The sequence below is a fragment of the Amaranthus tricolor genome, chromosome 3, assembly GCF_026212465.1.
Source record: "Amaranthus tricolor cultivar Red isolate AtriRed21 chromosome 3, ASM2621246v1, whole genome shotgun sequence".
NCBI classification, from domain to species: domain Eukaryota; kingdom Viridiplantae; phylum Streptophyta; class Magnoliopsida; order Caryophyllales; family Amaranthaceae; genus Amaranthus; species Amaranthus tricolor.
The window spans coordinates 25,728,059-25,740,169 of record NC_080049.1 but is presented as its reverse complement, the minus strand read 5'-3'; the positions used below and the strand labels follow the sequence as shown (position 1 = coordinate 25,740,169).

The 12,111-nt window shown below is 31.1% G+C and overlaps 1 protein-coding gene across 4 annotated transcripts; it reads right to left on the bottom strand.

Annotated features, from left to right (window-relative positions):
• Positions 1-314: 314 nt before the first annotated feature.
• LOC130807762 (uncharacterized) lies at positions 315-5,892 on the bottom strand. Of its 4 annotated transcripts, none has more exons than XM_057673096.1 (10): positions 4,912-5,892; positions 3,842-4,048; positions 3,491-3,733; positions 2,931-3,000; positions 2,677-2,847; positions 2,480-2,571; positions 1,804-1,986; positions 1,590-1,726; positions 697-887; positions 315-527 (listed from the first exon to the last, which is right to left on the bottom strand). In XM_057673096.1, exons 1-9 carry the CDS (start codon positions 5,431-5,433, stop codon positions 707-709), a joined length of 1,806 nt encoding a protein of 601 aa, XP_057529079.1. In that variant the 5' UTR covers positions 5,434-5,892; the 3' UTR covers positions 315-527; positions 697-706. The 4 variants fall into 4 exon arrangements, with proteins under 4 accessions (XP_057529079.1, XP_057529077.1, XP_057529078.1 ...); XM_057673094.1 differs by having other exon boundaries at positions 2,931-3,003; positions 4,912-5,719; XM_057673095.1 differs by having other exon boundaries at positions 315-887.
• Between the last annotated feature and the right edge of the window lie 6,219 nt (positions 5,893-12,111).

Here is a 12,111-nt window from a genome sequence, read left to right as displayed (position 1 = left end):
TCCTCTACGTACAACACTTTTCAACCCACTCAATTTGTAGCAATTCCATTTTGAGCTATCCAACTCATTTTGCATTATTTTCTTTTGTGAAAATAAATTTTACCGTCTTCTTTTATTTTATCCACATATTTAAATCTTCTTTAATATCATCTACACCATTAATTCGCTTTTTTAATTTAGTACAACATTTTCATAACTTCCTATATTTTCCTTAAAAAACATTACGTTTCTCTTTATTTCCATCACATTACACCAAAGAAGTATCGATTTTCGAGTATGCCCACAATATTTGAACAGGTGACAAATTTTAAGTACAAAGAAATATAGCGTATACGGTAAATAAATTGAAAAAATATATCATGACCACAAAATGTTAGGGCATTATTCATAAACACCTAAATACACTCCCAAAATGAAAAAAAATAAAAAATTAAATGAGGGGCATATAATAAATATGAGGTAAAATCAAATTTACACGCTATTTTCACATGGTATACCCACAACCACAAGGATCCTCCTATTGACACCTACATATAACAATATATAACTTAGGATTAGTCATTGATACCCCAAACCCAAAACATCGATCACACTAAAACAAAGAAACTGTATGCACCATATCGAAGAAGCTGATTCTACAACTGTATAACATCAAAAACGAACAAAATTTGAATTGTGGTAGGCCTCACAAAATACCTTCTTCCAGTTATGTTTTAATGAAAGCATTGGAAACTTTAAGGCAATTAGCAAGCCTTCGGATATGAGATTCAACAGCTTCTGAATCGGGTGATACAAAATCAGGAAGATGCGGCAGGCAATCAGGCACATATGATTCCCTTGTTTCAGGAGGGTGGAAGAGAGATAACACAGCACGGCAGAAAATAAATCTGAATGGCATAAACCAGAATAAGCTCAATATGTTCCCCTCTCTAGGATTAATATGAACACATGTCTGAAAATGCTAGCAAATGATCCTATTAATGGGTTCATACTTCGTTCTAGCTTTCTCGCCCGGAAAATACTAACTTCTAAGGGAAAAAGGAAAAAATCTTGACCCCCCTCCCTCCCCACCGCCCACAAGGAGGTTGTAGCTTTATTTATCGTAATTCATGAAGTTTGTCATTCATTCTTTATAGGTGATGGTGGCGGAGGGTAATGGTAATCAAAGCAGTGAAGTTTCATTTGTCAGCGTTTGATTGTTGGTACTAAACAATGGTAATGAGATAAATTTATTTTGTAAATTTTCATGAATAATAAAAATGATTTTTGTACACAATTTGCCTATACCACCTAGTAAACCTTTCCAAATAGTAATACCTTATGCATTGTAATGAATTTTTGTCAACAAAATGAATGATTGAAGTAAAACAAGAATAATCATTAAACTTATCAAGGGATCTTTCTACCAAAAATACACTAAATTTTCATTATCATTCCAACCATTTAATACGAAAACTAAAAGTGCCTACGTGTACATCTTTAGCTAAGTGCATAGGTTGTCTTGACCTGGCAAAGTTTATATTAAGCTCAGCACATCTATTTTTAATCGCTCCACAGAAATGTAAATATCAAGCAGCAAGATTACGTACCTAAGAATAATACGGCGGAGGAAAGGATCGGGAAGTACTTGACCCCAAACAAGATCAATTGTTGTTGATGAGCATAACATCACTTCCCATTTAGCAAGGGCATTTACAACTATGTCTTCAGCCTCATTATAATTGTCCTGAAGAAATCCTCGTTATAACAAATAATTCAAGAATTATAGTTAAAATAAGTTCGAAGTTTAAGTTGCAAGCTCACTGTTTCTCGATCAGACTCAGATAGGCCAACCAATTGGCAGAATGCTAGCAAAGGATTTGTCAAAAACAGAGTGAACTGACTCCCATTTTCTATAGCATCAACATTTGGAGGGTTCTTGAATGACGGCCTCAATGGAGAAAGTAAAAGTGCCGACGGCTCCCCCCTTTCTGAACCATGAATAATCTGTAAATGTCTACAACACATGAGTATTGAGTTCCTCAAAACAAAAAAATACTGGGTTATAAAACTTATTTCTAAACAATGATGATCTGATATCCAATATACTCATGCTTATTGCTTAGGGTATAGTGTCTGGCAACTTCTAATCTCTCGGGTTTTTCCATGGAAGGGGAGGTAATGGAAAATAAAACTTTCATTTGTGTTTCAACTCTTAATTATACGGGCTGATTCGTCTAGGAATTGATACTCAAGGATGTTTTTCCTAAATAAATGGCATTATATTTTACATTATAGATTTGTGTGCCTTACACCAAATATCAGAAGCACAGCAAGCTCGTGCAACAGAAACATCTTTTTCTTTCATTTTCCTTTACAGGGAAAAGTTGGGGAAAACTCAGGCTAACTTGCATTGAAATAGCTTAAATCATAATGTGACTGAGAAGGTTTTATAAGCAAAATTAGCCCATCTGATCAGAACAAGTTTTGACAAACCTGCCTTGAATGCATGGCTGTTATCACTATCAATGACAAAGAACAGGGGCTTTCTAGTGAAGGGTAACAAATCACCAGGATAAAGATTATTTGAACCTGAAAAGCCAAATGTAGCGTATTTATGAGTTACAGCTGAATCTAAAAACTAAAATTTGAGCAAGCTGGAACAATAAAATTTAAGAACTAATAACATGTGCATACCTGCGATTCCACGTGGACTCAAACATAAAGACGTATCATAATAACCACTTAAGTATCCCTTTTTGTCTCCTGGGGACGTGTTTTGATTATGGGTAGTCGAAAGTAACACTTGATTTTTTGAAAATCTTCTAGATCCACCAGAAGTTTCGGTTCTAACGGGGTTAAAGGTTCCTGCAAAAGTTAGAGCCAGCAAGATATTAAGAAGTTGACGCACTAAATGCATTAGAAAGGATATACAAAGGAAGCCAGTTTACCCAATGACGATGACACATATATCAGGATGATGCTATCTGGCGGGAGCTCCTCACACATATTTGCAATAACCTGCTAAAAAAGCATAGTGATCAAGAGGGTTCCAAATCGAAGGTTTTAGACAATAAAGAATGAGGTGTACAGTGATGTTGTGCATTTCTAAAATGAATAAATAGAGGTACACAAATTCTTGTATAAGACGGTCTCACCATGAGATGTGCCACATACTTGGGTCAAATAGCCCAATATTAGAAACTTTTAGCATAATGAACCTTTTGTATGGACTCGTCTCACGGTGAGACCGTCTCATACAAGAGTTCTTGATAAAAGTATTAGAAGGATACAAGACTTCTAGAATAAGAGAGAACAAATTCGTGTAAATCAAAGATGAGGATTTATAATGCCTTCATAACAGATGGTTGGTCATGTCAAAGACAAAGTTTCTAGTGCCTTCATTTGAATCAATGTTGTGGATACCCTAGTATAGATTATTCACTTAATGCACATCGATTTAGTCATTAATGCCCAAGAACTTGAAAAACAAAAGAAAACAGATACTCACTGCAACAAAGTGAGTCACTGTCGGGCGATAGAGAACTGCTTTCCTTGGATTTGGAGGCAATGTTGGATCAATCAAATCAGCAGCCAAATTGACATCAATTAAACCAGAAGTGCCAGAAAAGTCGTTATGAACATCACTTTCAATTGGTTCATTTTGATGCTTTTGGTAAGATGATCCGCTTGATTCCCATTCTAAACATTGCAGCATTCTGTATGTGTCTAAAGTCAATTCCGCAAACTTAACCTGAAACACATGGAAACAAAAGAGCTAATCCCAAATTTTGAACCCGGCTTAAGTTTTTAATTGAGTCTGAATTCGGTCCTCAAAGTGACACAAATAAAGCACACTCACCTCATTCCGGTGATAGCTAGTTAACACTGCATCGTTCAACTTAAGAACTTTCTTGGCATGAAAACGAGCCACAAACGGCAAAGAGACTGGATGAGAGTCAAACATAGCACAATAACGTAAAGGTCGTGCATTTGAGAATGACTTATCAGCATTTACAAAGCGAACAATCTCTTGTACCACTAGTCTCCATTCTTTGATGTTAGTTTCCTGAGAATACATTTTCATTTTCATTTAAATAAAAAAAAAGAAAAAAGTCAATAAAGAATTCACACATAATATAGACAAAGTTCCAGTGCAAGTATAATGCATCAGGACAACACTGACAAACAAGGAATGATTCCATAGAATCAAACCCACAAAGCCTCACAAAACGGATAAAATCTGAACGAAAAGATCATAACTTGCACCACTGGAAGCTGAAAGTCACAGATGGAAATTAGACAGCCAACCTAATTTCTATCAGCACATAATAATTCATATACTATCTCCAGCATATATATGTTTACATCATTAAACTAGTGGTTGAAACATGGCTTATCATCAAGGACCACTCAACACCCCTAATCAAATCACATACTTTTTCTATTTACGTGAGGTTTGCACGTGATATTTGCAATCAAGGGTCAAAGCCGAAACAACCTCTTTGTTATCATAAAAGTCCAATCCCCAAAACCCTAATTAGGCAGGAGCCAGCTAATGGAAATCAAGCAAAAATGACTAATTTTCTCAGCAATGGCACAATTTAAGCTTATACTCTAGTTCTTCATAAAATTCAAGAAAAACAAAACAAGTACTAAATAACTCTCAATTGCAAAAATGATCACTAAAAGTTTGATCTCATAAAGTTTTTAATCCCAATAGTCAATTGAAGCAAAATCAATCTCTAAAAATAAACAAAACCAAAAAAATAACAACCCAATAAGCAATACCCACCACAATTATATAAAACTACTATTCACAATCATAATCCCAGTACTTTAAATTATTTAACCCACCAACCCAGTTTTCATTAAATAGAAATCATAACTTAAACTAATTAAAGAAAGAAAAAAGATTGAAGAAAGAAGTACCCGAAAAGTAGAACGAGTATCATCAACAAGAGCTTTAAACCGGTCAACGAGGAACGCAACAAGATGACGGCGGTTCAAAAGCAAAGCAACCAACAAAAAGCGAGCATAAAATCTTAATTCCTTAAACCTAACACTAACCCCACCACCCTGTTCTTGAAAATACCTACGATTTAGAATAGCTTGGTAAAATACATACGATTCCAATAAAAATCGAGCTTCACTACTCCTCATGTACTGCCCGAAATACAGTTGCCCGATTCTAGAAGCGATCTCCCCAATTTCCCACCTCGTTAGTCCCGACTCCACCAATTTGACCCGATTTTTTCGCTGGAATTCCCACACTTTTGTATATGCCTTGAACACTTTGTTTAAGTATCGGGCGGGGTTAGGTCCGGGTCCGAAAGCAGGAAGGTCACGAACCCTAGAAAATTTCCGGTCTGCTTTCTCTACCAAAGCTCGGAATGTCCGGGCCGGATCTTGGGTTTCCCCGTTTTCCAATTTACCGTTACGCAGTAGTGCCATTAATCCGTCATTTGTTTCAATTGTTGGAAGAAGGAAATTGTAATGGGTTGTATGATTTGTTTATTGAGGTGGAATAGTGAGATGAAATTAGAGTTGCAGGAACTTTGCATGGAACAGGCCGGTAGTTCAAGTGATTTGGCTAAGTTATTCAGAGAGTTGACAATGGAGAAAGAGAAGAAAGAATGAAAAGAGAGTTTAGATTGAAAAATGAGTAAAGGAAAGAAAGAGAGTAGGAGTAGGTACCTGAGGTGGGGTGGAGAAGTTTCCCGGGAGTTGAAAAAGGACTCAACGACAAAAGAAAGGAACTCATTCTTTTTGGAGTAAGTATGGATTTGATCTATATTATTTTACAAATTTTTAAATTAAATAGTTTTACGGTAAAATTATTTATAGCGAGCTGATTCACTCATAATTTTAAAGTGATTTACTTAAAAATTAATTAATTATATGAATTCATCTCATAGTGAAACAATTTTATACAAGATGAACTGATGTTATTTTTCTTTCGTTCCACTATACTAGTTTTAGTTGACTTTTTTACGCAACTTAATATGTTATTTTGATTATTTATTTATTAAATTATGCACTTGTAAAAATTTAAAATGTTAATATTGTAAAAGAATGCAATTAGACGATTCAAACTAGATCTTACTTTTGACTAAATTTTTTCTTACACATTAGCCGTGATATTAAAATAAAGTTAAACAATGAATAGCGTCAAAAATCATAATGTAGCCAGTATTTTAAAATGGTTGATGTATGTATCAACCTTAGCTCCTTTGAGATATATAAATAATATATACTTTTTCACTATTTTTAAATTAGTATACAATAAAATAACGTGAATTAAGTTATATAGAGTTTTGGCCCTTTTGGTGTGTGATTTTGTTTTTAGTCTACCATTATTTATCTAACTTAGATTTCTATTTTCTTGCAAGGACTATATTAATTAATACGCAATTTTAATTTCTTGCAAGGACTATATTAATTAATTAGCAATTTTAATTGAATCTTGGTTTATTCTAAAGATTTTCTAGCCTATCATCAAAATAATAAAAAAAAAACCTTTCGACTAAATTACAAAATACACCCCCTCTCAATTTTTATCACGAACATTCACATTAAATACATATTTTCTTATTTGATATTTTTTCTCTTGCGTGTACCTTTTTAATATCCAACTATTCACACAATTGTTATTAAATATCATTTCTCCTTACTTTTTTTCTTTCTCATTCTTAATCATGTGATTTCGTGTGATAAATCCTTTTTTGTTAAAATTGATGCATTATTAAATACTCCAGGATATTTGATTGAAGTAGGATGGAGTATTCAATATGTAATTGCTTAGATTGAGCTTAACTAAATTGAGGGTTGTTTGTTGAGAGGTAATTGTGTGGATACTTAAGTTCAATTACTTGCAACATTGAATACTCTATCCTATTTCAATTACCTAGGATAGTAGTTATAGTCACTCACAAGTCATAACTATAATTACTTTAATTATTATCCACACAATTACTTCACAACAAATAAACCTTCATTTATTTAAGTACATATTGAATACTCCATCATATTTCAATCAAATATCTTATCTTTGACAGGTGTAAAATATTTATACTCATTAGTCATTACCATACAACTTTCAACCCTAATCATAGATTTATATAAGTGGGATACACTGAATATGATAATAACAATTCATCACCACACAAAAGTCTGTAATTAAATTGAGGAGAAAGTCAGCGATCTTAAGTGTTAAGTTTACAAATTGTCATTGGATGCTTGTTAGTGGGCAAACTTCGGATGCTGCAAATAATAACCATCATCCAATGATGGTCGGCTTTGAGGCCTTTGGGAATTGGGACATTTCAATTGCGGTACCCTTTTTTTTTTCTTCTATATTTTTTAGGAGTTACTAAATTTCGCCATCCTTTTTATTTTATCGCCACCCCCCTTCCCACGAAATTACGTATTTACCCCTGAAGTTTAAAAAATTACAAAATTGTCACTCCTTACAAATTTCTTATTTATAATAATAATAATAATAATAATAATAATAATAATAATAATTAACTTTTTATATTCTTAAAAAAATATAAATAAAATTAATAATAATAACAATAATAATAATAATAATAATAATAATAACAATGATAAAATTAAAATTAATAATTAAAAAAAAAAAATTGAGTCGCCCAGAATTGGGCGCCTGAACCATGGTTCAGCCGCCCGAACCGAGCGACTGGACCCCAGTTCAGGCGCCCAATTTTGGGCGACTCAATTTTTTTTTTTTTTTTTTTTTTGCTTTTTGGAAAATAATAATAATAATACTAATACTAATAATTATTAAATAATGACTTATACAGGTCTCGAACCTGTGACCTTTATGTTATTAGTACAACGCTCTAACCAACTGAACTAATAGGCCACATTAATCTATAAGTTATTATTATTAGTATTAGTATTATTATTATTATTTTCCAAAAAGCTAAAAAAAAAAAAAAAAATTGAGTCGCCCAAAATTGAGCGCCTGAACCGGGGTCCAGTCGCCCGGTTCTGGGCGGCTGAACCATGGTTCAGGCGCCCAATTCTGGGCGACTCAATTTTTATTTTTTTTTTAATTATTAATTTTAATTTTATTATTGTTGTTATTATTATTATTATTATTATTATTATTATTATTATTATTATTATTACTACTACTGTTATTATTATTAATTTTATTTATATTTTTTTAAGAATATAAAAAGTTAATTATTATTATTATTATTATTATTATTATTATTATTATAAATAAGAAATTTGAAATGAGTGGCAAAATTATAATTTTTTAAAAATTAGGGGCAAATTCGTAATTTCATTTGGAGGGGGTGGTGATAAAATGAAAAGGGTGGCGAAATTTAAGGATCGGCTATTTTTTTCCTTCTATATATGGGTGGATGATAATTGAATGAAAAGTGACAGTTTAATTGCTCACTAAAAGCAAAGCACCCCTTGTTGTGCAGTGACGCAGTGCACAGTGTTGGAAGGGGATATCAGGTGTTTCACAATGAGTTTTTCTTATTGGTTTTTAAGTTCACAAATTATGTTGAGAGACTATTTTTTAATTAGATCGATTCATTATATGTTTTTTAAAATATTATAAGTAGGCATTAAGAATAATGTAAATTGACATTGAAGATATTGAAAATAGACATTAAGGATATGGTAAGTTAGTATTAAAGATGGTATAAGTAGATATTAAAAATACGGTAAGTAGAGATTAATCTTTAATGGATTATGCTTGAGATTTGTCTCTCAAGAGATTAGCTGTTTTAAGTTTTTTTGACTTTTTTTTTAGTTAATCAACCAAAATATTATTGGTTTGGGTTTTAGTTATTGAATAAACAATAAACTGTAAATAATATATTATCAAAGATTTATTAGACAACTGGATTAAATAGAAAGCTTGAGAAGATGATTTATTAGTCAATACTTTTGGTTGATTAAATCAATTAAAAGTTTCAGCTAATAGTTCTCACTAACAATCATATGCCAAGTAGACTCTACGTGTCTGGTGGCCTTGCCATGGCAAACCACAAAACGGAGCATAAAAACTGTATCGACTATCTTCGAACAATGACATACTTCCTCCGTTTTGAAATAATTGCTACTGTTATTTACACTGTTCATTATTCTAGTTTATTTTATATATTGTGTCTATTGTGTAAGTAAAAATATAATCTAGTGAGATCTTATTTGAATCATCTAATCGCTTATTTTCATAGTACTCCTATTAACTTTTTATAATTTTTCAATGGGCATAATTCAATATATAGATAATCAAAATAACATAAAAGTCAAATGTAATAAGTATAATAGAACAAATAAAGTATGATATACTAAGTATAATACAAGTTTGTTGACTATGCATATGCCATACAATGCCACAAGCAATAATATTTGTAATCTATATATTTATTTATATACTAAAACTAAAGTTAAACACTTGTGTTCTTATCTCGGATATGTTTATTTTCTCAATAAAATTTTTCTCTCAAAAATTTAATGATGATTTTATTATTGTTATTGTAATACTTTTTAGGAAAAATTACCTTCAATATTTCAAAATTTTATTGATTTTTCAACAATAATTTTATTTATTGAATAAATCTTAAATAATCCTAATTATTAAGGGTTTTTATCTAGGATAAACCGAGATTACCTGTTACCGAGTCAATTTGCCAAAACAAAAAAGAAAATCTAAACAAAATTTTTAAAGATGAAAAAAACACTACCACCCCTCCCTTATCTTGGACACTACAACGTAAACCTTCCACACTCAGGCGAAAACCTCACCGCCAACTACCGATACGCTACAAATTCTCTACAACCCACCAGTACTCTACCTCGACCATCACTCCACCGCATACCAACAACTCTGGCAACCCTAATAGTTTACTCGCTTCAAGTCGGACCCCACCACAACACCCAATTTTTCTTATTTTTTATATCTTTCTGACTCTACTATTATTATTTATTATTATAATATTATTTATATTGATTGATTTTTTATTTTTACTTATACAATTTAATTTATTAAAAATACATATTCTATTTCATTTAGTTTCTTAATTAATTATAAAAACTTTTTAATTTTTTTAATTTAATATCATTCAACGGATTGGATATTTTAAAATGGTTTATACATAAAATACTTTGATTTCCTATTGGTTACATAAATACAATGCTCAATTCTAAATCTTTTATTTTCTACATTTAGGTTGTCTATATTTCACAACTGTGTAGGGTGAAATTGAATATTACTATAAGTACAATCTTATTTTATGCGCTCTCCGTTTCAACAATATTGTTTCATTAGTTTTTTTACACTATTTACAGTTCACTCTTACTTTGTATTTTATTTTTTTTCTTAATTTATAAATTAAAACATAGTTAAGTGAGATCTTTTTTGATTCGTTTCAACTCAAAGATTATTAACATCAATTGTTTATAATATTAAGGTTATAATAATTGTCTTGACAAATGTGCTTAAATTAAATGGGACAAAGATGGTGAAAACAGAGAGAGTAAATTTATTTTCTTAATTTATTCGATCCTTTTTTTTCTACATTTAGGTTGTCTACATTTCTTAAATTTTTTTAAATTTTTTATTTTAGCTTTTTTCGTAAAATAATGGCTCGTGATACTTATAGCCGAAACTACACCGAGAGCAGGAGAGGCCTGGCACCTTGATCCTAACTTGCCGTCCTATTGTATTTTAAACTCGATCAATAATTACTCTCTCCGTCCCATAATACTATTGAATTTGCATTATTTTTTCATTTTGGTCTGTCTCACTTAATTTGCATTATTTTTATATTTGGATAATGACCCACTACTTTCTTTTAATTTCATCCATACATTTTAACTCTTTTTTAATTTCATTCACTTAATTCATTATCTCTCTTTATTTATTATTATTTTCTTAAAAATAAAATCATTCATCTTTGATGCAATTCAAAGAGGATAGAGTAGTACTTCACAAAAAAGTATATTATACTCCCTCCATTGTGAGGAGAGAGAAATTTAAGTAATGTTTTTGACACATATTTAAAAGATAAAATATATCCTTGTGAGAGATCTTGTTAGATTTGCCTTAATGTATACTTTTTAATTATGTATTTTTTATAATTCTTTATCATGTGTATTTAGAGATATTAAGGTTTAAAATTTGCTTTAAAAACCGTGCAAAAAGTAAACGGGAAGAACAAAAAGAAACGGAAGGAGTGTAAAGATTGGTTAAATTTTACAAAATTAAATAAAGTTTGATGTTTAAGGTAGCTAAAAATTTTCAAAAACTCTAGCATGAGACGGTCTCACTGTGAGACTTGTCTATATTTGAGTTAAATAGTCCAATAATAAAAACTTTTAGCATAATAGACCTTTTGTGTGGACTCGTCTCATGGTGAGACGGTCTCACACAAGAGGGGCTGAAAATTTTATATTTTGTTGTTGATTTTTTTTAATCAATAATTTAACAGAGATTTTGTCTTAACTTAACAAATTTTCCTATTTAAATACATACACTTATAATTTTAACTTTTTTATTCTATTATTTTTGCTCTCCTCAAAAAAAAAACATTATTTTTACTAGTATTTTGGCTATTTGACTCTCTTTAGTTTGAAATTATAGCTTCACGTATTATATTTGGCTAGCTGATTATTGCACTAAATGTATCTTAATTACTTGTTCAAAATCAAAATGAAATTCATTAAAAAAAAAGGCAAGAGTAGCTAAGATATGAATTATGGATAAGCGTTGTACTTCACATGGAAATAGTTGGGCAGCGTGGTCGGTTGAGTTGTCATAATAAGCATCATCATATGAACCAAAAGGTGAGAAGGGTGGAGGGAGGTGGTCGAGAGTTAGTATTTTTTTTTTTTATGTTTTAAATTTTTATAATTGGAAAATAAAGAAAAAAATAAAAACACTTAACGACTTTTTTTTTAATAAAGTCACATTTGAAAAAAGTTAAATAAGAAGATTACATGGAATTTAAAATATTTAGTGGTACCATTAATAAAGTGCTAAAACATAGGAGGGATGGGCATGAGTCTTGGACTTTAAGGGTCTAGACCCCATCCGACCCTGATTTAAGGGTTTGGATCCACCTATTTTTAGACCATATGGAT